Source organism: Mytilus edulis, chromosome 4 (assembly GCF_963676685.1).
Source record: "Mytilus edulis chromosome 4, xbMytEdul2.2, whole genome shotgun sequence".
Lineage (NCBI taxonomy): Eukaryota > Metazoa > Mollusca > Bivalvia > Mytilida > Mytilidae > Mytilus > Mytilus edulis.
The window spans coordinates 25,177,896-25,205,856 of NC_092347.1; the positions used below are offsets into that span (position 1 = coordinate 25,177,896).

Sequence of the window (27,961 nt, forward strand, 5' to 3'; positions counted from 1 at the left end):
GATTCAATGTCTGCCCAGAGAGCCTCTAGTTCCTGACAGAACTTGTCACGTTTTTCAGTGAAAGCTCCTCGTCCTTTTTCCGTGAGGTCACGTACTCGCCTAGCCTCGGGAGTTTCATCTGACTGTGATGTATTAGACGGATTTTCTAATAGTTCAAGGACAATCTCTTCTTGTTGTTCCACATGACTGGGATCCATATTGACTCAACTTTGTTAGGTTGCTGTCGAGTTCACACAAGAGTTTACACTGTGAGTGTAAAGGTATGTACGTATGTACGTTGCTACGTTGTCGTTCCTTGTCTGGATATGTAAAGACAGGTTGTCGTCAATTTACTGTACGTCAAGGGATGACGCGTACATGCAGGGCTCAACAGGTAGGTTGTTATGTAGCTGTATAACTAACATGGAGTGGCGTTATCTGTGAGACACAACAGGCAAGTTGTAGACTTTTTACTGTAATGGCCTGACCATTAAGTATAACCGACGATTGGGCTCAAGGAGAAAAGACTATCAGGTGCTGATACTTTAATTATGAACCAATCTGACATATGGTAAAAAGCTGAAAAACAAATAAAATACAATTTTACAATGTGTTCAATTAATGTTATTAAAACGAAATGTCAAAGGTAATAGATAGCACAGTCCGTTGAATCCGAGAAAATGTTGTACTTTCAAGAGCAGTTAAATTTCCAGTGTTTCACGGAGAGAATGTTCAAATATGTATAGAGTAATTTGAAGGCTTCAAAAACAATGTTGTAAAGTTAACTCACTCTGTGGTTAGCCACGAATTGTGTCCTAGATGACGTTTGTCCTTTGAAAAGTTCTCCAGAACTGGTATGACCTTGCAATGTTCGGGTTGAGATCCGTGTGAGCAGGGGAAAGGTAGCGATGATACGATGTTTTAATGTTCTTATGAGGTTAAAGATGAATAATCCTCCTAGACTGGAACACATAAATAGATTAAGAATATAATCAAACGAACTGTATAAATTACGGAACGGTGTAACAGAATAATAATAAGCAAATCATTTAAAAATTGTGTTTACGAATATCATAAATATAGTTGTGAAAATGAATAATCAGTCCCTTGCTCTAATGAAAATAAAAAATCTTGCTTCAAAAGTGCAGAAAATGAATAATCTGTACTCTTAGTTTACAAAAAAAAAAAATAACCGATCAAAAACAAATCCTCCTGTTTGGCTAGCCATAAACCAGGTTCAACCAAAACCATGTCATGAATATGTCAGTTGTTATATAAAAAAAATCGTTTCTTTATGTATGTTGGCTTTCGTATTTGTTGCAGATTAGTGTTTCTATTGTTTCCTTGTTTTACCTTTATAGTTGATGTGTTTTCTTCGGTTTTAGTTTGTTAACCGAATTTGTTTTCGCTTAATCGATTTATGACTTTTGAAGAGCGGCACACTACTCTTGCATTTATTCAGCACTATTGGCTATTTCGTTATCCTAGTCAATAAAGCTCCGAACTGTTGGATTCGAACTCAAAACCTCAGTGTTGACATGATTGTGATACAGAAGACCTTTGTCGAATGAAAGCCACTAATGAATAAAAGACAAATCTACTAACAGATTCTTGACTCTTGACACACATGCGTGTTTATAACCTTGGTAGAGTTTGAACGAGTTGCAATAAATTATCAAACCCACATGACCTTGACCATGACATGAGCTTGAACAACTGATCAAATAATACATGTCACTAAAATTAATAGAGATGTTTCAAAAAGCAATTGAGTGTATCTCTTCTAATCTAAATGCTACATTGATAATTTTCTTATATCTAGACAGTTGGATATCAAATATAGTTATGTCTAAAGCAACTTGCGAATTATATTAATTCAATGGATACATATTAGTAACATTTTTTTTTGGTGCTTTTTATCTCTAACATAATATATGTATATACACTAGAATTGAACATCGAACTTAAAATTAGATACCAGATAAAATTTTATTTTACTGTATTGGTTTACCTTGATCTGTGGTAAGGTATTATCTAGAGTACACTTACTGTTTGTATTTTTAAGTGTGCATGAGTTTGAGAGTGCATGTCTACAAAAGAAAAAAGACAAACAGACAAACAATAGTACAAAAAACACAACATAGAAAAATAAAGACTTACTAACACGAACCCCACTAAAATCTGGGTATGATCTCAGGTGCTCCGGAAGGGTAAGCAGACCATGGTCCACATGTGGCACCCGTCGTATTGCTAATGATATTTTTCACCAAATAAATAGTCTAATTCGGTAGGTCAAATTAGTGAAAAGGGGATGGGATTGTAGTTACGACATCAAGAACATATCCGATATCATCTGTGAAACGGATACTAGTATTATATAACGATTAACCAACTCGCGATGGCGTCCATAAAATTTACATAGGGTGGATTTCAACTTCATCATTTGAAACTCTTGGTTTAATAGCTTCCTTATGAGCAGCAACCCTCTATCAAGGAAATCATAATAGGAAATACAAGCACGGTAATATCGTATCAATTGGGAGATATGTACTCCCTATGCAGGCTCTGTTGGAATACGTTGCTACAGAGAAGTGGAAAGTTCACAATTGTGAAGCTAAAATCATCTCTTTTGTCGGAAAGTTTTGTTTTCAACCGACTCTCATTGTCAATTTCTAGATGTAAGTCAAGATATGAGGCAGACTTAACTGTTTCTGTTGTATATTCTTTATCTCTAGTTCGTTGGGATAGATGCGTTCAACATAGTTACCAAATGTTGTATTATAAAATGAGCGGAAATCATCTTTTTGGTGGAAATTAAAGTTAAAGGATATTGTTACCTTCTTTTGTTTCTTCTTAAGAAGTTCCTGTATGAATTCAACCTCAAAAGAATAAGGGAACAAGTCGGCAAGAAGAGGGGCATTGGTTCCAATGGGAATGTCGATAGTATGTTGAAAAACACGTCCTCCAAACTGAGAAAGGACAGTGTTTTGCAATATTTACGTTTTTTAAGATTGACGTAGCAAGGGTATTGATAGACCACTTCAGTTTCTTAAATTCTGATTTTTATCAACGACCTAACAGCTTTCATCCATTCGGAAAGACTATCCACGTCTTTTTATTCGCGTTTAACTCGATTGCCTGGCAAAATCCTCGACTGAATCCAACAGAATTTTTAAGTTGTATTTTTAATTGCTCACTGCTCACAAAATTTCGAACCTTTGGAAAACACCTGTTTTAGGGGAGTGTAATGGACTATGTTGATCTATTTTGAGGTCACCGGTTATAACGTGGCCAGTCGGATTATATATAAGTGGGGAACTAGCTCAGGTACAATCAGGAGGTTGAGAATTGAAGTCGTCAACATTGAGATCCTGCAAAATGTGTTTGTAATCGAAAATTTTAGTTGCAATTGATTTGATTAATGATTGGTACAGACTGATCTTTAAAACAGGAAGGTATTTTCGATTGAACTAGTTTATGGTCAGGCACTCCACCAAATGGTGTGTTTTAGATTTGCAAAAAACACGTGTCATAATTACACTTGAACTTCGTCATTATATAGGAATTGCCACTTCTAATTGTAATCAATGACAAAAAAATTATCTACAAGTATTTTCCTTTTGTAGTTAAAAACCGCGGGACGGATTCAAACAGAAATATTTTGTAAGCAAAGAAAAAAGTGCACCTTATAATCAGCAAGACTTTGTCATATTCAAGTTACAATACGAATACTTCAAATCCAGGCTGAACATAAGACGTAGGTACTTTAATTCAGTCACGGACCCATGTCACGGGTGTGTTCTAGTTTTTAACTATACTAACTTGTTAACAGACTTTAACACCACATAATTCTTTTATTACTTGTAGATTTACAAATACTTGAAAGTTATTGGTCCATTCAAATTTTGACTATTGTTTGCTATTTGGTTGACCTTTTAGCCGAACCCACTTTCTCAGTAGAATTTCATTAAAGATACCATGCTCATAACATAACTTGTACGCCAGACGTTCGTAAACTTTGACAACATGTCGATTTGACTGCGATATATTCATAAGCAATACATAGTAAATGTTTGAGTTGAGGATTAAAACATATTGTTTTTGAATTTTACTTATGTGTGCGTAGTCTGGACAGCTAGCTCACGAACTTTACATAATTTACGGCAAGCGGGACGACTTTTCCTTTCTAAAAGAAAGAAAAAAAGAGGGAAAAAAAACCTTTCTTTTTGTGTTACTTGTCGTTGTCTCTTTAATACGGAATGTTAATTTCTCAGTTTATAGTTCGATATACGAGGTTTTGCAGTAACGTCTCATCTTATTAAAATAAAACAGGGACATATGTGTTCCTCTAGTGATAAAATTACATCATGAATTTAGCAAGTAGTCATTTTGATCTAAAAAAAAAGAAGAAAAGGTTGGAAAGGAAAAAAACCCTCTTTTTATCCAGCCATCTCATTGTCCCTCATGTAGGGGTCTGCGTTGATAAGTGGTTATTCTTTTGTTATATCTGATTGTTTTTTTTGTGTGTGTGTGTTTGTTTGTTTGTTTGTTTTTTTTTTGTGTAAGGAATCTAGTCTTTTTGAAAGATGGTGAATTGGATAATTGGATAATTCATTGCATGTTTTAGACTCGGGGTGTATTTTTGCATATACACTGGACTACTGTGTTGATTTTGTATATTGACCAATATATGAAGGTTATCTTTTACGGTGACCATAACGTTGGATTGCTGCTTCACTGAACTATACGGTAACCATACACACCCTCCATAACATACAAATGTTTTATCATACAGATTTAAAAGCTGTATTTACTTATAATCGTACCTATTTTTATTTGGTGATAATTTCATGATTTTTTTTAATTATGATAAGAATTTAGTAAACAAGATATAGAAAAAAGACAGTGGTACGTGAATACTAACTGTCGTTGCATAATCTAGTACAGTCACCTTTTAGTAAATTTGTCTTCCTGTTTCACTTGAATATTTTGTATCGATTATGGAAAAAATAATCAATTGAAAAGTAAAGATGCATATCCTCCGTTGTGTATCGATATGATCAAGGAACCAATCTTATTCATAGTAATTTACAACACCATCTGAAAGACCTGTCTGGGGCCATTGGAACCACTGTTTTCATTCCACGATTCCATCTTCTGACTACATATAATGGCCAGCATGGTAAAAAGTGCAAACAGTTGGTATACCTTTATGTCACCTTTTTAAAGTTTAAAATGTTTGCCGTCTTTAAAATATATTGGTTTAAAACTAGTTATATACTCTCATTACAACTCCGATGTGCACAAAGCATGACAGAATCACGTCAATTTAAAATATTTCTAAGAGATTTAGAAATTCACAAAGCACAATTCATATAGGAGCACGTTACGTATTTATTACAGTCACAATCAAAATAATACGCTTAACTGTTGACCGCAATAAATAAAGGCAAAAGTAGTAAAACTGCTGTTTAAAAGTCATAAATCGAATCAGAGAAAACAAATCCGGGTTACAAACTAAAACCGAAAACACATCAACGGTACGAGGAAAACAACAGAACAACAGAAACACTGAATTGCAACAAAAACAAAACCACAAAAATAAACGCAAACATTAAAGAATGGACTATTTGACAACAACTGACAAATCATGGCTTGGTACAGGACCTTTTTAGAAAAATGATAGATTAAACCTGATTTTATGGCAAACCTTAACACCGGCTTATATAGCAATGTGAGAAGAGATTTAAAAGACGCTGTTATTTGCGAAAAACATTATGGAGGATTATTAAACTTGTGTAAGGCAACAATTACATGCCCATTACGTAGCACGAATGTGACCTACCGAATTAGATTTATTACCGGGTTTGTACTAACATGAGCAACACGAAGGGTACGACATATGGGGCAGGATTTACTTACACCTCCTGAACACCTGTGATCACCCCCAGCAATTGGTGGGGTTCGTGTTGTATAGTCTTTATTTTTATATGTTATGTTACCGTATGTGTGATAATATTTGTTTGTTTGTCTTTTTTTTTAGCCACATGTCGTTGTCAGTTTATATTCGATTTACGAGTTTGAATGTCCCTCTGGTATCTTTCGTCACTCTTTTACACAAAGTGTATAAAAATCAGTTTTTAATTTAAGCGATTGTTTCAATGAGTTTTTTATTCATTGTTTTTATTTCATATGCAAACACCAACATCAATGAATAGCGTAAAACTGAATTATTTTCCTGTCTTGATTTATCAGTAGAAGCTCCCTCTTTTCGCGATTATAAGCCATCCCTCTTGGATATTTTATACCGTCCTTCTTCGTTAGAATAATCGATAATAGTGTTCCGTCTCGACTTAGTTGGTGAACATTATTGGAACTTAGTCCTGCTACGTACACATTTCCGTGCGTATCCACTGCAACTCCTGTTGGGCCAATAAGTTGTGGGTGTTTGTAAGAAAATATGTTTGTACCGTCCAGGGTAATACAATGAAGGACATCGTCATCATCAGAAAAGTCGGAGTAGTATATTTTGCCATTAAAGACTGCAGAAAGAGACCAAACCAAACCAGGGTGATCTATATGACGGATAAGTTTGCCGTCTATTGTGATTAATTTCAGTTTATCATCAACTGCAACAATAACCTTTTCATGGTCATGAGTAACAGCAGTGCATTTACCTCCAAGGTTGATAACTTTCCCAAGTGGACGTAGTGATACGATGTTTAACGATTGTATTCCATCATTTCCAAGGGCCACTATAAGTCGTGTTTTGTCGTAAACCGAAATGTCAAGAGGTTCTTGTGTTAACGACACCTTTCTCGACTGTGTGCCTGTATCGTTACATGACATAATAAATTTACCGGTAGTATCAATTAACACAAGTTTTCCATCTGGTAAGTAACAACATTCTGTAGACGTTACATTAGAACCTAGCTTAGATAGTTGGAGTTTGTGAGTTAGCGAAGCTTTTTCTTGTATTCTTTCGGCTTTCATCTCAGTGCTTTTCTTTCTGTCGTTCTGGGAATTCTGGTCTGCTGTTACCGAAGTTTCTTTTAATTTTTCACTGCTTTTTCTGTCATAGATTATTTCATTTATCTTCTGGCACGGAATTTGGTTATCTGAAACATGACATGCATCACTTATCTTGGTGATGCATACTTCTCCTAAAGACTTCACATTTGTTTCTAATAAAGACATTACATCGACTGGTTTAAACAAGAATTGATAGGCTTGTTTGGTTGAACTCGAAAACTTGTTATTATGGTTTTGTAGTATCTTTATCATTTCATTTCGAAGCTGAAACGAAATCTCACTCGGTATGTCATCAGATAGTACACACATAAGTTCTTTCATAATTTTAATTTCATGAAAACATTCTTCAACACTACTATTTTCTTGGTGAACTAACTTTAAATATGATTCATGCTGAACTATCAAATTTTTCTTCACCTCTTCTTCTAACCTATCAAAATATTTGTCAATTTCTGTTCGCATCTGCTGAACCTTCTGTATCACTTCTTCACCTTGACTTACGAGACTTTTTCGTATGGTTTCTGTTTTGATTTCCAACAGCTTCTCCAAAGACTTGAATTTCTCCGCAACATTATCTTTAGTTGTGGTAGCGGCGGCCTCGGTCAATGTTATCACTTGTTGGCAGTCCCCATGAGACGTTTTTACACACAATTCACAACAAAGATCGCGATGTGTTGAACAGAATGACAACAGTGGTTGGTTGTTGTGTATAGGACAACTAGTTTTGATATAACTCAGTAGCAAATCAAAATTTGTAATATTGTTTAAAACGACAATTTTGTGTTGTCTTGAAGGTTTTTGTTTTCTATGGTATTTCGCACATTCTGTACATAGACCTTCCATACAGTTCCAACACCATTCTGATGATGATACGTTCTCACCATCCTGAAGACAAGATGCGCATATTTTGAAATTGGTTTCCATTTCACCTATGTGACTTGTGAACTGAAAGTGAAAGTACGATTATTGGTATTTGGATTAGTATTAAACCAATCTAAAAAAACACATATTTTAGCAGTGTTTTCTGAAACATTCAATAACAATATACCCTGGATCACTGGTGCCTTACCTCGCAACAATATTAATCATAGTTAACATTAATAAATGGAAATGTTACTAAAGTAACTCTTCAACAAAATTACCCCCCCTTAAAGAAACCACTACCCAATATTTTAAGACTAGTTGATGGACGAATACCATGAGACCTTGGTGTCAATATGCCATACAGTAGCAACCCTAAAACACAATAACATAAGATGTTTTATCAGTAAACAAATGCCATTTAGGCGAAGTTAAAACGAACTACATGGTTATGAAATACTCACCGTTTTAGTTCTATGGACTTCCTTAACTGGGGGTATTTAAATTTTACACTGATAATTACATAACCTTGTACAGCATAAACAATTAAAGCTGCACTTTGCACCTAATATATGATAATATTTTATCAAATAAGTTTTGGGTAAGTCTGCGGGGGTAAATAATAAGACAGAGATAACATTATTTTATTATCTCTCTTCGTCCTTGGACAACTATGACACATGTTTTAAAGTTAAAGAATTCTCATCTCCGTCTTTCAATACAATTTACATACACAATAGAAAATCATATAATCACAAGATCATAATCATAATTCATCGTGCAATAGTATGAACATATTTGACTATTCTTCTTCTTCTTCTTCTTCTTCTTCTTCTTCTTCTTCTTCTTCTTCTTCTTCTTCTTCTTCTTCTTCTTCTTCTTCTTCTTCTTCTTCTTCTTCTTCTTCTTCTTCTTCTTCTTCTTCTTCTTCTTCTTCTTCTTCTTCTTCTTCTTCTTCTTCTTCTTCTTCTTCTTCTTCTTCTTCTTCTTCTTCTTCTTCTTCTTCTTCTTCTTCTTCTTCTTCTTCTCTTCTTCTTCTTCTTCTTCTTCTTCTTCTTCTTCTTCTTCTTCTTCTTCTTCTTCTTCAGGAAGTCCACCCTATCTGCAGGGTCACCGCATTTAAAAATTTTGTTTATTTTTAAAATTGCGTTATTTAAAATTCTATCTACTAGTTAAAATTTAAAATAATAGTAACAGAGTTAGAATAGGATAAAACTAAAAATTAGTTAAAAACAGGAACTTGTATGTACACTATACATTTTAAAATTATAAAATGGATAAAAATATATATCTTATCAGTTGTTTAAATTTCTCTTAGCAAAGGAAAGTGAAAGGAACTACTAATCCGTATTAGTAATTGGTTAAATTTATGGACTAGTATGGTTTCATAATTAGTTTATATATATGTAATTAAAATCTAAAATGGTAAGGGATACGAATAAAAAAAAATATACATATCTTATCATAGGGAGGGATAAATCGTACTTTGTCAAACATCACTGAATCAAACAAAGCAATCTCTGAAACTCACAATATCAAGATGCTTCATTTATTGGTTGATAACATATTTGTTACGCTTGGAGTACATGTATTTCAACAATCAATCGGTTTTATCATGGAAACGTACCGTGCTCCTCGTTTTGTCGACTTTATTCAAATATGGCTGACTTCATACAAGAAACTCGTTTAGAAGAAAGCAAAGAAGTTAGCAGTATTCTATAACTTTACTTTCCGCTATAAAGATGATGTTTTCTAAACAAACAGTTCATAATTTTGTGACTATGTCAAAAGTATCTATCCCATCGACCTTAAGATAAAGGCTACAGATACAGTTAACTCTGCCCTCACATCTTGAATAACATCTAGAAATTGACATAATGGGCCGCTTGAAAACATAACTTTACGACAAAAGAGACAATATAAGCTTCCCATTTCTATGGAGTTAATTATCCGTCATGTTATATCTACAACAAAGACGTCTTCTGAGTTTGAATGTCCATTGGGTATTTTTCGCCTCTCATTTATCAGTTTCGAAGGCTATTTTTTACTGTTAATTGAAAAAGTAAAAATCACAAAAATACTGAACTCTGATGAAAATTCAAAATGGAAAGTCCCTGATCAAATGGCAAAACCAAAAGCTCAAACACATAAAAACGACTGCTTTATTTTAATTAATTGGAAGGAAAAATATTTAAAATCACAAATGGTAACACATTTGTTCATATACATTTACATTTCAAAGCTATGAGACACGAGTTTTGTGAGTCATGCCACATGGGAAAACAAGTTGCTTTCTTAAAAAAAAGAAATGCAATCGTAAACCCAAATGCTTGTTTGGCATTATATATATATTAGATAATTGTTTAATAAAGATGTATTGTCTTATATTACTTTTGTTGTGCATAAGAATTAGAAACTGACATTGCCTGTTTAGTGGTTTAAATAATGTAATACCGGCTTCACACATCAACGTATAGATCCGACGTACGTCGGCCGAGGTAAAAAAAATCATGCACGCTACCAAAACGCTAGTAATTTTGATGCTTTCAACCTGTCAATCATATCTGTATCGTGTGCACAACGAGCTTAAAGCGTGTATTGGGTGTGCGTAAAGCGTACCTTAGCGTTTCTCCTGGTCTTCCTACATTCCCAACTGCAGGTCTGTCTAAATGTGAATGTTTGTCAATAAGTCTGTCACATTCGCCCGTCTGTTTACATGTTTACCAGTCCGTCTATGTCCACTGGTTCGTCTACATGTTCACTAGCTTTGAAATAGCTTTCGGTAAGTGCGATTATTTCAGTGATTTGTGTCTATTGTTTTTATGTAAGTGATTATTGTGCACCGTACCCATAATTTTAGGGACGCGAATTGCAACTGATATTTTACAGTTTTTTCTTGCGATGTGTTGTCCTTAAGGTTTGGTTCATTTGGGAGGGTTGGGTTTATGGCCACCACATTGTTTATGTGCCAATGTCCATTCTAAAGCCAGAAACATGTAGTACAGTGGTTGTTGTTCATATTTCTTGTCAGTCAAGTTGTTTTCGTAAATTATTTTGTTATCAATAAGGCTGTTTAGTTTTGTTTGATTTTTGTTTTTAAATCTTAATGGTCGGGGCATTTAATAGCCGACTAAATAGTAGTTTTTTTTTCATTTTTGGAGGCCGCTCGGTGGCCTTTAAAGACTTACAACCACGTCATTGTAACTCTGGTTGGTATTTGTGTCATTAGTGCTGGACCATGGTCGATCCTATATGCACCTTTGAGGCAGGCGGGATATTTTTGTAGATCTTGTACAGCTCAAACTAATGTGAGTAGTTCCTGTACTTCTATGTCTAGTCCCATGTTGCATGGTTAGAGAGGGTGTAATATCTTCTGTAGGTTTGATGAAGTTTCACCCGTATCGGACTTCTTTTCCTAAATGAAAGCTTTAAGACGACGAGTATTTTTGTATGCAATGTGCCCTTAACATGTCTAAAACTTATCTGTAGCGTTTTCAACGCTCGTGTAGCGTGTATATTATGTGCGTGCAGTTTACAGGTACATGTATATACGTTTGACAAACGCTTGAGCTGAATGATTTTTTTTATGTTCCATTAAAATTTTCCTGAAGTAAAAGCGTTCACCAAGCGTATACCGTACTTCAAACTTATGGAACGCGTGTTGAAACGCTTGCGTAAAGTTCCTCTGGTGAGCAACTAAGTTACGCATACGATGATACGGACTTTGTTAATTTTCTTTTTTGACTGATTGTTTTACATTGTCATTTCGGGGCCTTTTATAGCCGACTGTGCGGTACGTGCTTTGCCTGTTGTTGAAGGCCGTACGGTGACCCATAGTTTGTATTTCTGTGTTATTTTGGTTTCTTGCAGATAGTTGTCTCATTGACACCAAACCCGATATCTTCTTTTTTTATATTCGATATCTTATCGCCGACCTGGTTAAGTCTGCTAAAAATGCATGCATGATTCATTTTTAGGTTATCAGTCGTAATTAAAGTGGCACATTTAATTCGTTGTTTCATTGCTTGAAGTATCATTTCTTACATCTGCATGGTCAAATGTGTATTTTTTTAAAATAAATTTTAGATTTAGATTTCAGTCACGGTTATTTTTTCCCCATTCATATTGAATATCTATACTTATCAGTCGCATTTTAATGACGAAAAGGATTCAGAGGTTATTAAAAAAAGTAAATAATGTTGCAATATTTAAACAAAGAAAATAACTTTAAATTTGCAATATTAATGAAAATAAATACGGACATAACTTTCATAATTAATTTTAACGTTATTTTCAAAAAACGATTTTTTTTTAAATCCTCGTTTTTACACCTATTTGAGGCACGTATTTATGATTATATTTCCATGTCCTTGGTCTATCCTAGACGTAAAATTTCAAAAAGTGCTAATACTTTTTTTAAAGATATTATTTTTAATTGTTCTCGTTCAAAATATTTTATTTTTTCATATTCAATATCTATTTAATTTTATTTTTAATAACCATTTTTTTTTTATTAAAGTTGCAATATTTAACCAAAAAAAATAACTGTAATTTAATCATATGCAAGAAAGACTTCCCTTTAATTTCAGTATAAAACAAGAATGTGTCCACAGTACACGGATGCCCCACTCGCACTATCATTTTCTATGTTGAGTGGACCGTGAAATTGGAATAAATTTTCTATTTGGCATTAAAATTAGAATGATCTTATCAAAGGGAACATGTATACTAAGTTTCAAGTTGATTGGACTTCTACTTTATTAAAAACTACCTTGACCAAAAACTTTAACCTGAAATTTGCACTATCATTTTCTATGTTCAGTGAACCGTAAAATTAGGGTCAAAACTATAATTTGGCATTTAAATTAGAAAGATCATATCATAGGGCACATGTATACTAAGTTTCAAGTTGATTGGACTTCAACTTCATCAAAAACTACCTTGACCAAAAACTTTAACCTGAAATTTGCACTATCATTTTCTATGTTCAGTGAACCGTAAAATTGGGGTCAAAACTATAATTTGGCATTTAAATTAGAAAGATCATATCATAGGGCACATGTATACTAAGTTTCAAGTTGATTGGACTTCAACTTCATCAAAAACTACCTTGACCAAAAACTTTAACCTGAAGCGGGACAGACGGACGAACGAACGGACGAACGAACGAACAGACGGACGAACCGATGCACAGACCAGAAAACATAATGCCCCTCTACTATCGTAGGTGGGGCATAAAAATAAATAGCTTGCTTTTTACAACATGTACATCTTCACTAAACGTAAAATCTAAAATAAAATGCTACTAAAACTCTTTCTAAAGATTTTATTTTTAATTATTCTCGTTCAGAATATATTTAAAGCGCATTGTTTACATGAAATCTTATCTCATATCTAAACACAGCTGGTTACATCGTTTGACTAAATTAAAATACTACGCATGCAGGTTAATATTAGCAGCTTGTAATCGTGTGCAAGAAAATATTATATCATAATAAATTTCAGATCATACGTAAAATATCTCTATAGCAACTTAAGATGCTAATGCATATTCAACAGATTTGTAAGCTATTGCGCATGCATTTGAAAGGTGGTCATAGCTATTGCGCATGTATTTGAAAGGTGGTCATAGAAAGACCAGAAGTGTTCCGACTAACATCCGGTGTTCCGAAAGACTACATCACTCGTCCAATATATACTGCGTAAACCCTCAGGGGTTTACGCAATGATGAAATGTATTTTTGCAATGTTGATTGTAGTAATTATTATGTTGATGAGATGCCATTCTTGTGTGTGTATAAAGGATTGTATGCACTTGTTGTATCACACAGGTTAAAAATGAAAATTGCACTTCTATTTGTACTATCCACTAAGTTTAATTTTAGACCCTTTGGACCTTAATGTAGACCAATTTGAAAACAGAACCAAAAATTAAGAATCTACATACACAGTTAGATTTGGCATATCAAAGAACCCCAATTATTCAATTTTTGATGAAATCAAACAAAGTTTAATTTTGGACCCTTTGGGCCCCTTATTCCTAAACTGTTGGGACCAAAACTTCCAAAATCAATCCCAACCATCCTTTTGTGGTCATAAACCTTGTGTTTAAATTTCATTGATTTCTATTTACTTATACTTAAGTTATTGTGCGAAAACCAAGAATAATGCTTATTTGGGCCCCTTGTTGGCCCCTTATTCCTAAACTGTTTAGACCTCAACTCCCAAAATCAATCCCAACCTTTCTTTTGTGGTCATAAACCTTGGGTTAAAATTTCATTGATTTTTATTTACTTCTACTAAGGTAATTGTGCGAAAACCAAGAATAATGCTTATTTGGGCCCTTTTTTGGCCCCTAATTCCGAAACTGTTGAAACCAAAACTCCCAACCCTTTCTTTTGTGGTCATAAACCTTGTGTCAAAATCTCATAGATTTCTATTTACTTAAACTAAAGTTATAGTGCAAAAACCAAGAAAATGCTTATTTGGGCCCTTTTTGGCCCCTAATTCTTAATATGTTCAAACCAAAACTTCCAAGACCAATCACAACCTTCCTTTTGTGGTCATAAACCTTGTGTTAAAATTTCATAGATTTCTATTCACTTTTACTAAAGTTAGAGTGCGAAAACTAAAAGTATTCGGACGACAACGACGCAGACGATGACGCCAACGTGATACCAATATACGACCAAAAAATTTTCAATTTTTGCGGTCGTATAAAAACAAATCAACGTGCATGACATTGGAATGAGACTGGCATGATAACTTGCATGACATTGGATCAAGACTGAAAAGATGATTTATCTGAGATATTGCAAGGAGGGAGGAAAAAATTAACACCAGAAATAAATGTAATATTACTGTTTAATTATTTTATTTACAATTAATGATAACAATACTATAACATAACATCTTTATAAGGAAATGTAGTAGGAGGAGGTAACTCTGTCATGAATCACAGACATTCTAAAACACATATCACATTTACAACAAATAATTCCATTCATACATGTGTATCTTGTTAGGTTAACAGAACTGTAAGGGAAGTTATTGTAGCACATGAATGTTGTGATAAGTAAACAGTCGGCTCTTTTGAATGAGCCTCTCGCAATATCTGTATGTTACAATGTTAACAATGCAGGTATTTATAAGAGTTCACAAAATAATTTCATTTGGAAAAGAATGACATTCAACAGCTTGAATGAATCAGTTTTATCAACAACACTATTTATATATTTTGACAAAATGATCATTGTGTATCCATTTCATTTAAAATATCTAACTTCTAAAATTCAGTTTCAAAATTAAGCCAATATATAGTAAATGAAATTGATTTCTGTTTTAAAAATATCAAATATCTCATATAGTATTACATATCTTGCACAGATTATGTCTTTTGTAGCAAGAAATTAGATGAGAAGTCTTAGTTATTAAACCTAATTTTCACATCCTATACATATTTACCTAAAGATTGTTCCTATCACATTTCCAAGTACCTAGTACTTTAAAATATGTGTTTTTATCATAGTGTGTCTAGATCATCTAAAATGACATTTTGATTTTGCATCATGTTGTCTAATACTACATATAAAAAATGTCTGTAGTTTGTAAATATATAGTGAACATCAACATATTACATGTACCATACAAACTTTCACCCTATTGCTTATTCAAGAAATCCCACATATGATGTTCAACACTGGATCCAGCCTTTTTTAAAAGGAATAGGGACCTAGAAGAAAAAGGGGTTCCAACTATATGTCCCCATTCAAATGCATTGATCGTCAAAAAAAAAGGGGGAGTTCTAACCCCCAGAACCCTCCAACCTAGATCCGCCACTGGGACATATTTTATCCAAGGTTTGATTTACAACATGCTAACTTACTAACAGTATCAATGAAGATTAGTAGTGTTCAGAAATAAACTTTAAGAACTATACATTGTCTTTTACTCTTAAAGTTGTCAATATTTTGCACTAAAAATATGTTGGATATGATCAATACTCTGCAGTGATAAGAAGTATACAAATAAACAGAATAATGGTTGAAATCGTGTGTCTATATGCTATGATGTTGAATGACATCTAACTAAACAAGAAAATGAAGGTACAATTTTGTGTCAAATAAGCCCTAAATTTAATGAACTTCAAACTGAATCTGATTTGAATAAAGAATGTTGAATATATGTACATTGCAGTTGGAGTTTAACATATACCTTTCTAATGAGTAAAGACAGCCACATATTGATGTGAATTCAGTTAAATGACAAAATCTCATAAAGTCTTGACTAGCACATACTTACGAAATAACAAAGAATTAAAATCATTGTTCAACAGTACAAATTCACAAGTAACTGGAATTTTATTTTTATCTATTGACTGACAAAAAATTATTGTAGATGAGCTCACTTTAACTTAGCTAGATTGTCCGGACAGTGGCCTTTTTTGCTAATAACCTATGAAAATAAAGATCTTGCATGACAGCATTTGTCAAGTCTAATTATGTCAGCAACACGACTTATATTCACTTTCTAAAAAGCTTTCCTCTAAAGTAAAAAAAAAATTGATAACAAATGAAATTTTTATTTGATATGGTGAAATTATGGAGCAAGAAAAAGCCACATAATGTTCCTTCAAATGTAATACTTAGTATCTTCATACTTGATGTCTTTAAGTGGCAAGAAACTCAACATAAAAATACAATTATATGACTACAAAATTAAAATGAATCTGACCCTAATTTGATATAATATTTATGGGAAAAAATGTGCTAAAAGTTCATAGTAAAAGTTACAATATGTATGTTATATAAACAGCACCAGTGCTTGTGATTATTGGTCTAGAATATATGTATTTAATCATACTAGGGATATTTCTTTAAAAAAAAGTTTCAAATGGGGGTGTTTTTAGTTATATGGCCATAAGTGTTTTTATTCTACTACTACATTGTTTGAATGAGTATATATGTGCTTTATATGAATTTTATCTCATTTCATATAATAATGAATTTCAAAATTCAGGTCAAAACCTCTCATAGGGGATATTCCCTATAAATCAGAATATAACTGGTTGTTTTCCCCCCCAAAAAAATGTACTAATATTTGAGCTTTTCAGCTATGATAAAAAGCTGGCAATTTCACTTTATGATGAATTATGGAAAATGATTATAATTTATGAAATATTAAACCTTACTGCAATTCATTAGGGCCAGAAATACTTATTTTACTTTTCTTAAATAACCTTAGACTTAATGGCTTTTTTAATTAAAAAATTGCAACAAAACTTAACTTACATGAACTGATTACTATAGAATATAGTAAGCTAATGTCATGAAAACAAGACATTTTGTTGAAATTTAAATTTATATACTTAAGGATATAAAAGCCTACAAGTCAATGCAGCTTGCAACAATTAAACATTTAAAGAGAAATAAATAATGAATATCACGAATCTCATTCTGGCCAAGTGTTCTTGTTATATCTAAAGTAGTAAGCTTCCTACATTTAAGCTAAGTTTAATTTAAGAATTCAATGCTTCTTTTTGTTAATATATTGGGTTGTAAACATGTTGTATGAAGCGTGGAAAAAATGTGTTCACATACAAAACTTTTACAACTCTATAAAATTACTGAAAGAAGCTAAGCATTCAATACTTAAAATTACATTTTTTTTGCTAGGATCATGAAAACACAATGACACAAGATTGATGTTAGCCAATAAAAATAAAGTGTTAAAATGAAACATACATTTAATGTAGTTATTGATATGTATTTGAATGTTTTTAGGGTCTGATACCATTGGTCCTCCCAGAGACTCATGTATAAACTATAATTAATAAGTGTATTTTGAGTAGCCTAACATTATCCATGTATGTGAAATGAAAATCATACGAAAATATTTGACATTCATTTACCAAATTCAGCTGAGGACTTGTAGACTAATATAAATGTAAAATTCTGAAAAAGGGGGATAGTTTGAGCAAGTTCTGAACTTAATTGGAATTCAGATTAATGCCTTAACATTCTTAATACTTTAATATTCCATCTGGCCTTGAAGGCATTAAACTTTTCTCAGTGCTCGGAGCACAAAAATCATGCTCGAAACTTAAAATCCAGCATTTTGATTGGTTGATTCTTGAGTCTGAGTAAAAAAATCGTGCTCAAAAGTTTTATGACCGCAAGGCCTGGATTAAGTACAGTCACATAAAAATTATACAAGAATACACAAAAATACATAGAAGCTAATTGAAGTAATGTTATGTTTTACAAATTAATATGGCATGCCAAATTTATTGCACTTTTATTGTACAACATATGGTACATCTACTACATACAAACTAACAAAGAAGAAATTCATAGCACTTTTATTTTCTGTGTAATTAATCATAGTGTGCACACCAAAATAACTAATGTATCATACTGCAGCAATGTTAACAATCATAACAAATTACAAAACAATTCAACTGACTCTTTATCCATCTTATTAAGAAATATCAATAATATATATTGCTCATTTGGCTTATGTTCAATTGCACATTATTTCAATAAGATAACATCTGTTTATATGAGCTTGGAAAACTAGATTGGAAATAAAATCCTCTGCATTAATTAAACAAATTACAGGGAATATTTTACAATTTTTCAATCTTTAATGTAAATCATTAATTTTGACTTACCGGGTACAACTGTATTTGTATGTTTTCACATTAACATAGAAACTATTCAAAACGTTGAAAGATAAATGCTACTTCTCTTATGAATGTGGCATGTTATCTATTTCTTGTATGAATAGATATTTCTCGTATCACTGCATGAAACATGATACGAAGAAGTCACACTTAAAAAATATTAAAGGCTTGTTTATTATAATATTGAAATTAAATAACTTTAGTTGATATCAAGTGATATCCCATTCTCACTCGTTATGAAACCTATAATTTAACAATAAAGACAACAAGATTTTAGTAATAAGAAATCTGTAATATGAATATCAACCATGTTATCCAATTTTCTGAGTTAATTTCATCTTAAAACTTTTATTGCTGTGAACAAGCGCCCATTGTTTTTGGCACATCATTGTCACATACAATAGATGTAAACAATAACATATCATTCTTGTAATATCAAAGCACTTATCTCTATTTGTGAAACAATAAATTATACAAAACTAATTGTATTTCACATTCTGCAAAAAATAATTTACATGAAGCTTAATGATTAAAGTTTTGTTTAATATAATTTCTGAAGCAAAAAAAAAACTCATTACATTAATTTTAAAAGACACAATAAATAATTCATGAATTCAACTAGAAAAAATAAGTATAGTCTCACTCACACATTTGGAAAGATGAACAAACATATTTTGCATTAAACAGAATGTAAAAAATGGCAGTAAATATCAAAACCTTCTTCCAAAACTTCAATAAAATTTAACAAGTGCAAATAAAAAAGATGTGGGGTTTACACTTACGAGTTAACAACTCAACACAAAAAATAGACATTTAGACATCAACATATGTTAGACATAGACAAGTATCCATATAATATGTGTAACTTTAAAATGTCCTGTGTTGTGGATAAGTGTTTATCAAATAAGAAACAAGATTCTTACTCCCTTTTGTAAATAAGAATTAATATGGTGAAACCTAAATTCATTTGGATCAATAAATAGAGTTCCATATATTGGAAATTAAATTTTTGAAAAGTTTGAATGAAATCTTGTAACATAGAAAGGTGGAACAGATGAATGAACATAAGGATAGACATAAGGATGGACAAATGAAAAACAGTTATTACATTTTACTATACAAGATAAGCTCAAGATATACAAATCTGCTTCAGTAAATGGATATATCATATTACATGTTTCTCTTGCAATCCCACATACATAAAAATCTCAAAAGTTATATAATAAACAAGAAATGAAGAGAAACAATGATATTTTTTACATTAATTGATAAATGTTTCAGAAAATATGTAGTTATGAAAATGGTTGAGTTTCCAATTAGAAGGAAAGGATTGCATATAGCAATAGCATCATTTTCCCCCTAATATATGAGTATTTTTCAACTTTCCCAACACCTCAACTGGACCTCAAATAATAAATATTCAATTTTGTGACAATTGCAAGTAGAAATAGCTGTACTGTACAGTTATCTGGGTTAAGTTCAAGTCCTTACTTAAAATCTTTGGAGAAGATTCAACAATCTTATAAGCCATATTTCACTCTACAAGCCATGATTAATAAATAAATAATTTACAATAATAATAAATCCTTAGAACCTGACTTGTTTCTATGCATAAATAACAAATCACATATAAGGAAACTTAACAAAACAACACAACAATCACTACATTCCTCAACTTACATTTTAACTTTCCTAATCTTGAATCACAATTGACCTTTTTAGAATCTAAAGGACTATGGGTAATCTCATTGTTTGTATACCAAAATGAAAATAACGTCGCATCGTTTTGGTGCACTTTTTTGAAAATATTACCCAGAATGCATTAGATTCTGAAACAGCAAAAAATTGTTATAAAAAAAATACTTGCTTTATACCCAATTTGTTTTTTATTCCCCTATGCCCTCGTCCTCACAATTTTCATACAATAAATGAGTTGTTGTTGGACTACCTAAATCATGAAGATAATTAAATTAAATGAAAACAACATCTTATAGATTTCATGTGCAGTACTTTTTTGGTTTTGCCTTCCTTCATCAGGACTGCTCAAAGTTCAAACCCCCTAACATGTAATTACTTAAGTGATCACAATACCTTGTCTTGTTTCCTGTTTATAATTAAAATTTCAACATTTAAGCGTAGATGTGTTTTTATAAAAATCATGCAATACCACTGATGTAAATAACATTGTAATCTGAATTAATGAAAAGGTAAACAGTACTTCAAATATATGGAAAACGATTAAAGGGACATGTGGGGTAAATGTCAAAGAGACAGAAACCAACAAACACATGTTAGACCAGAAAGACACTATGGTTCTTTGGCATAATATGATTTGAATATATTTCCAGATGATGTTGTTCCTTTTAAAGCAGGAGAAGTTATTTTAACATATGTCATATACTCGAACAACTAATAAATCTATAAATACTATGACACAGGTGAATAATTTATTGTTCATCTGGTCCCCTGTTTGACCTTTGTTTAGATAGCCTGGTTAGTTTCTGTAACCAAGACTTACTATTAATAATGATAAGTCGATTGAAGTTGTGAGTATGTAGCAGAATTTTTTTTACAGAAAAGTTGACCAAAACAAGCATACATAATGAAACATTTGTTTGGCTGTAGATAAAGTGACTTAAACATGAACAAATTTCTCTCCTAACATCTAACACTATGCCAGGTTTGGTTTTCATGGTAGCTTGATATATCTCTGGAAGAACCTTGATGTCTTATGTGATGACTCACAAAAGAATATTGTGTAACCAATGAAATGACACATGACATCTTAGTCTAGTTTTCTATCCAATGAGACATCAGATGACTTGTTAAGCTGCTAGATATTGGTCCTTCACATGTAATAGCTGTGTGCCCTTGACTAAATGTGCCATAACCATGATAACACGTTAACTAGATATACACTGATGAAACATTTACTCATCTGCAAAAGTAATATAACAAATTTAACAATCATTAAAACTGTTTTTAATAAGAGTTAATCATATATTTGGCTTTCATTTTTCACAAATCAGTCGAAGCTTAATTTGGAGTTGTTGGTTGAATTTTAATTTTAGTTCAAATATTGAAATTAAAGACAAGATTTTTTTAAAGAACCCATCCTGATCTCTAAATCTGTTTTTCTCACCTACAAAGGTAAAGTAAAGTAATTTATACAAACCCAAACATTTCTTTACAAGTGTTTAAACAATACAAATATCAATATTACAGTTGATTGATGATTGTTGATTGCTCAATGTCCAGTAACAAATAGTTCATGCTTGTTCAGGATGAGAACAAATCTACAGTAACTATAACTATTTTATGAAATTTTCTTTTGATTTTACTGACTGATAATTTCCTTTCTCAGCACAGTAGAGTGATATGAAAAATTATAGATAGAAACAAAGGGCACACTTGCCATTGTCAATGAAATTAACAAAGCCGTAAAATAGCGATAAACAGATTATCATTGGTCATCTCAGCATCTATTGCTTTTGTTACTTTTGCCATAGCTGCTCAAGCAAGAAAATCATTCTCGTTGAGATGACCAAGGTAACTTATAAATATGATAGGTAGGTCCTGTAATAGAAGCTGTTCCAGATGAAGGTTGGGAAAATTTAGACTGCCACTGGAAAATGAGGGTATATTGGATAGGGATAGAAATTTGACCTTGCAACATGCCATCAATGGATCCCCCAAAGAGTTGTTGGGTTGGTTCTTAATATGCATAAAGGATAGCACTTTCTTTACACAATATATCAGATTTAACTTCCCATTTGTAGCTGAATCCACTTTTATGCTTTTATCACTAAGGAAATAAACTGCATTGCAAAACATTAATATTTCAATTTCATTTTCATTTCCGATCAATAAAGAAGCTTTCACACCTGAATACACACAGTACAGGTAGCTGTAAGCAGAAGACCAACAGTTTTATTACCTAGTAATTATCATTCTTCCATTTCTTTTTCTTCATGTATGCGATCAAAACAATCTTTCATATATATATACTGCAAAAAACAAATAAAAAATCCTGTCAATGCATGCAATAGTCATGTTAAAAATATAAATCAAAACACAAGATTTTTTAAAATTCAAAATTTAATGTTGTATGTGATAAACTTTCAGATCGATTGGTTGTAAATTTTTTCTTTATGTTATAACCTTTGAAACTTGAAAAGAAAATATTTACAAGTTGTATCAATAAAAAAATCATTTCATTTTTAAACATTGATTTGAAATTAAGTTAATTATTTTTTTAATTGAATTTCTAAGCTTCTAAAGGAAGAGATCTATTGCATTTAGCTGCATCTCCTCTGAAAGGATAAAGTTGAAAATATTTGTGAAATGACGTATAAATGTAGTGTTATGTTCTTCTTAAATTTGTCTTTGAATCAATCTTTTTGAAAATGTCAATTATTGAGAAAAAATCCGAGACCATTATCGATCCAGGTCTTAAACACTTTTGCGCATGCTCAGTCAACGTACTGCCAGTGAAATTTAAAAACTCTTTTTTTTAACACTTGCCCAATTCTACTGCAATTTCGTGGGCATCTTCTAGTAAGATTTTAAATAAATGACTATTATCTTACATAAGGAGTTAATATCTGAACAACTCGTGATTTCTTCCCTGGTCTTTCATACTCAAAACTAAACGTCATTCCTTCTTCTTCAACATCATAACCTTTTATATCGTTCCACTGAAACTCAATGCATTGTGACTGAAACATAAATATCATATACATTATCATATAATTTAATACATTGTAACTGGAACATAAATATCATATATATTATCATATAATTTAATACATTGTAACTGAAACATAAATATCATATACATTATCATATAATTTAATGCATTGTAACACGAACATAAATATCATATACATTATCATATAATTTAATGCATTGTAACTGGAACATAAATATCATATACATTATCATATAATATCATATATATTATCATATAATTTAATACATTGTAACTGAAACATAAATATCATATGTATTATCATATAATTTAATACATTGTAACTGAAACATAAATATCATATATTTTATCATATAATTCAATACATTGTAACTGAAACATAAATGTCATACAACTCAATACATTGTGACTGTTGAGTTATATTCAACCAGGCCAATAGATAAGGCAAATATCAGATCTTTAGGTTGTATCAACTTTTTATCAAAAGTCAACAATTGTTTCATTATTTGACTTTTCAACCCATCTCCAATTGTCTGGAATTTGCTCAAGATATTTAGTTTCTCCTTGTTTTTGTAGCTAACTTTTATACTACAGATTTTTTTATTTTTGTTGAAATATATAGTACTATGTTTTTAAGAATTATGTTTATCTTTTTCCTGGTAACCTATAAGTCTACATCTCGTTTGTAAAATTGTTAATTTCATAAAAAAAGCTTTAGTTGTTGGTGTCATATTAATATTTATAAACAAGAGGAATGTATGAATGTATTTCACCTCTAATTAAAGATATAATCCTTTTTAAAAATCTTAAATGTGATTCTAAAACAATTATTTGAAGTCTGATCAGTATTCTACATGAAGGTAGTAATGCCCTTTACCGTCAGATGTCAAACAGTGAATTTTGGCTACCGTTAGCATCAAATTGTTTGAAATTTTACAGTGATTCATCAAAATATCCTTATTGTGATTTGTCAGACATGTCAGATGTCTCAAATTATTATTGTTAGCGTCATTTTTGGGAAAATGTGATGCCTCAAAATCAGTAATTTTTTATTGTCTAAAAGAAAGTGTACATTTTATTGTCAGGCAACAAAAATTAACTTTAATGTCATTTGTCAAGAATTTTTACCGTTATTCATGAAGGTACCCCCATTACTACCCTCATAAATATAAACTTTCATTTCTCACCTCTAATGTACCATCAGCTTTACAGGCTTGTAATTTGAAACAACTGGTTCCTACTATAGCAATCACATGACCATCCTTCCTGGAGTCACATGCACAGTGGGGAAACATCACTTCACCATAACCGTCTAAATGCCGTGCAATTTTTAAATACTGAAAAATAAGACAGAAAAAAAAAATTAACAATATTTTACTATACATGAATTGTTGATTATTATTTTTAATTTTTTTTTTTCTTTTCTTTTTTATTATATAAATTCGCCACTTAGTTATAAAAAACATATGCATCAATCTTTTTTTAGTTTGAATTTCATTTGAGTTTAATGTAAATGGTCATCAAATATCCTATTTACCATAGGAACTTTATCCTAAATAAACGGATTTAAAACATACCAGTGTAACAAATCCAAAATAAGCAGGACTGAAGGAGAAAATACTCATATTCTGATTGAGAATGAAGTATATGATTGCTTTTGTAACAGCAAATAATACTTCAATGGCCTTAGTTTTATAAACACTCTTTGTGAACACAACATTAAAAGCAATTGTTTACACATCATTGAACTGCAAATCTGAGGGACAGGGCTTCATATTCAACATTTGAGATGTATGTTACAGCAACTTTAAATCAAATATCAATTATCTATCATTAATACTTAATCTGAATTTGATCTTAGCAGAGAACATAACATTGGATTTTGATGAAGAGTATGCCGTATATATTTGATGCATTAGAGACCATTTTTTTTTTAGAAAAACCAATAAGTATGTAATTATCACAAGAAGAGTATTTTGTATGGGCGTATGACATTTGCGCTGATTTTCAAAAATTTCGGCTGATGGTCTGACTACTGTCAAACCACAGAACAAGCATAACCATGTGGCAGATGATCAAAAGACAGAGGCTAAAGAACTACGGGTACGGTAAAGGAAAAAGTCTGGAGATGCATCTAGTAGGCCTACTTCCACCTCCCCGTGGTGAGAAGGGGACATCAGTTATTTGCATGTTATGATTGACAATTCATAACATTTGTACAACTGGATAAGGGAAGAGGTCTATAATGATAAATGAAAAATAACATGACTTGGATAGTCAGTTGTCTCATTAGCACTCATACCTCATCTTCTTATATCTATTCACCTGTAATTTACCTGTAAAAATATCGGCGCAAATGAAAGAAATAATCAGAGCAAATGAAATGCAGATCGGCACAAATGCAAAACACTGTTTGGTATTGCTGTTTTATTTGTAGACAGTAACAAACTAGAGGCTCTAAAGAGCCTGTGTCGCTCACCTTGGTATATGTGAATATTAAACAAAAGAAGCAGATAGATTCATGACAAAATTGTGTTTTGGTGATGGTGACGTGTTTGTACATCTTACTTTGCTGAACATTCTTGCTGCTTACAATTATCTCTATCTATAGTGAACTTGGCCCAGTAGTTTCAGTGGAAAATGTTAGTAAAAATTTACAAATTTTATGAAAATTGTTAAAAATTGACTATAAAGGACAATAACTCCTTAGGGGGTCAATTGACCATTTCAGTCTGTTGACTTATTTGTAAATCTTACTTTGCTGAACATTATTTCTGTTTACAGGTTATCTCTATCTATAATAGTATTCAAGATAAAAACCAAAAACAGCAAAATTTCCTTAAAATTACCAATTTAGTGGGAGCAACCCAACAACCGGTTGTTCGATTCATCTGAAAATTTAAGGGCAGATAGATCTTGACCTGATAAACAATTATGCCCCAGTCAGATTTGCTCTAAAAGCTTTGGTTTTTGAGTTATAAGCCAAAAACTGCATTTTACCCCTATGTTCTATTTTTATCCCTGGCGACCATCTTGGTTGGATGACCGGGTCACCGGACACATTTTTTAAACTAGATACCCCAAAGATGGTTGTGGCCAAGTTTGGTTTAATTTGGCCCAGTAGTTTCAGAGGAAAAGATTTTTGTAAAAGATTACTAAGATTTACGTTAAAAATTGACTATAAAGGGCAATAACTCCTAAAGGGGTCAACTGACCATTTCGGTCATGTTGACTTATTCGTAGATCTTACTTTGTTGAACATTATTGCTGTTTACAGTTCATCTCTATCTATAATAATATTCATAATAATAACCAAAAACAGCAAAATTTACTTAAAATTACCAATTCAGGGTCAGCAACCCAACAACAGGTAGAGCGATTCATCTGAAAATTTCAAGGCAGGTAGATCTTGACCTGATAAACAATTTTATCCCGTCACATTTGCTCTTAATGCTTTGGTTTGTAAGTTATAAGCCAAAAACTGCATTTTACCCCTTTGTTCTATTTTTAGCCATGGCAGCCATCTTGGTTAGATGGCTGGGTCACCGGACACATTTTTTTTAACTAGATACCCCAAAAATGATTGTGGCCAAGTTTGAATTAATTTGGCCCAGTAGTTTCAGAGGAGAAGATTTTTGTAAAAGATAACTAAGATTTAGGAAAAATGGTTAAAAATTGACTATAAAGGGCAATAACTCCTAAAGGGGTCAACTGACCATTTTGGTCATGTTGACTTATTTGTAAATCTTACTTTGCTGAACATTATTGGTGTTTACAGTTTATCTCTATCTATAATAATATTCAAGATAATAACCAAAAACAGTAAAATTTCCTTTAAATTACCAATTCAGGGGCAGCATCCCAACAATGGGTTATCCACTTCATCTGAAAATTTCAGGGCAGATAGATCTTCACCTGATAAACAATTTTACCCCATGTCAGATTTGCTCTAAATGCTTTGGTTTTTGAGTTATAAGCCAAAAACTGCATTTTACCCCTGGTTTGCCATCTGGTTGGTTGGCTGGGTCACCCGACACATTTTTAAAACTAGATACCCCAATGATGATTGTGGCCATTTTTGGTTTAATTTGGCCCAGTAGTATCAGAGGAGAAGATTTTTGTAAAAGTTAACGACTAAAAATGTCTAATTGGTCAAAATCTGGTCAAGTCTTGCTTTAGATGCTATCATTTATAGTCAATAACCAAAATAATAATCTATGTGTAAGCAAAAGAGAATTTGTTTTTTTAAAAGTATCATTGATATATTTTTTTCCTTCCAGCACTAACTGCAGTTTTTTCTGTTTTGTAGTTCCTAAAAAATGCCTATTCAGCATATTTTCATATCATTAATAACAATACTGGTATTTAGCAAATGAACTTTCATACAACTTTCATTTATATTATTTAATATTAAAAATATCAAAACAACTTTTAATTTTATTTTGTTAAATGACTTACAGAAAGCACTTTTGCTTAGAATATAAGTGTAACTTTAAATCTGTTTACTTATCTATTTAATATCAATAATGATTACATACCTCTACTTTTTTATTAGATTCTTGTAATGATTTGAGCTCATATAATTTATCATCTGCTTTGATCTGACCAGTATTTACTTTGTCCAGTGCCTATAAAAACAAAATTTTCATCAAAGTTACAGGTCAAACAAGGTTAACAAGTAAAAAGTTGGCATA

General features: G+C 31.9%; 2 protein-coding genes and 1 long non-coding RNA gene across 4 annotated transcripts in view; all 3 read right to left on the reverse strand.

Moving 5' to 3' along the window:
- Window positions 1-509: 509 nt before the first annotated feature.
- LOC139518404 (uncharacterized) lies at window positions 510-853 on the reverse strand. Its single transcript, XR_011663335.1, has 2 exons — window positions 770-853; window positions 510-558 (listed from the first exon to the last, which is right to left on the reverse strand). It is a non-coding gene; the product is annotated as an uncharacterized lncRNA (long non-coding RNA).
- Window positions 854-6,135: 5,282 nt separating this feature from the next.
- Window positions 6,136-8,433, reverse strand: LOC139519289 (tripartite motif-containing protein 2-like). The gene is made up of 2 exons (XM_071311255.1): window positions 8,337-8,433; window positions 6,136-7,956 (listed from the first exon to the last, which is right to left on the reverse strand). The coding sequence occupies exon 2, from the start codon at window positions 7,933-7,935 to the stop codon at window positions 6,187-6,189; it is 1,749 nt and encodes a 582-aa protein (XP_071167356.1). The 5' UTR covers window positions 7,936-7,956; window positions 8,337-8,433; the 3' UTR covers window positions 6,136-6,186.
- Window positions 8,434-18,983: 10,550 nt separating this feature from the next.
- Window positions 18,984-27,961, reverse strand: part of LOC139521775 (sorting nexin-27-like) — a 58,814-nt gene continuing 49,836 nt past the window's right edge. The window contains exons 9-13 of one of the 2 annotated variants that reach the window (XM_071315381.1): window positions 27,806-27,895; window positions 24,455-24,604; window positions 23,146-23,274; window positions 22,494-22,563; window positions 18,984-21,494 (exon numbers count right to left, since the gene is read on the reverse strand). In XM_071315381.1, coding sequence (XP_071171482.1) covers window positions 22,504-22,563; window positions 23,146-23,274; window positions 24,455-24,604; window positions 27,806-27,895 — 429 coding nt within the window. In that variant the 3' untranslated portion in view covers window positions 18,984-21,494; window positions 22,494-22,503. The remainder of the gene's footprint in view (window positions 21,495-22,493; window positions 22,564-23,145; window positions 23,275-24,454; window positions 24,605-27,805; window positions 27,896-27,961) is intronic. The other variant, XM_071315380.1, reaches the window with a different exon arrangement.

Bases quoted from the DNA above. Each gene is read 5' to 3' on its own strand.
- LOC139519289 (XM_071311255.1), bottom strand. From the start codon at position 7,935: ATGGAAACCAATTTCAAAATATGCGCATCTTGTCTTCAGGATGGTGAG.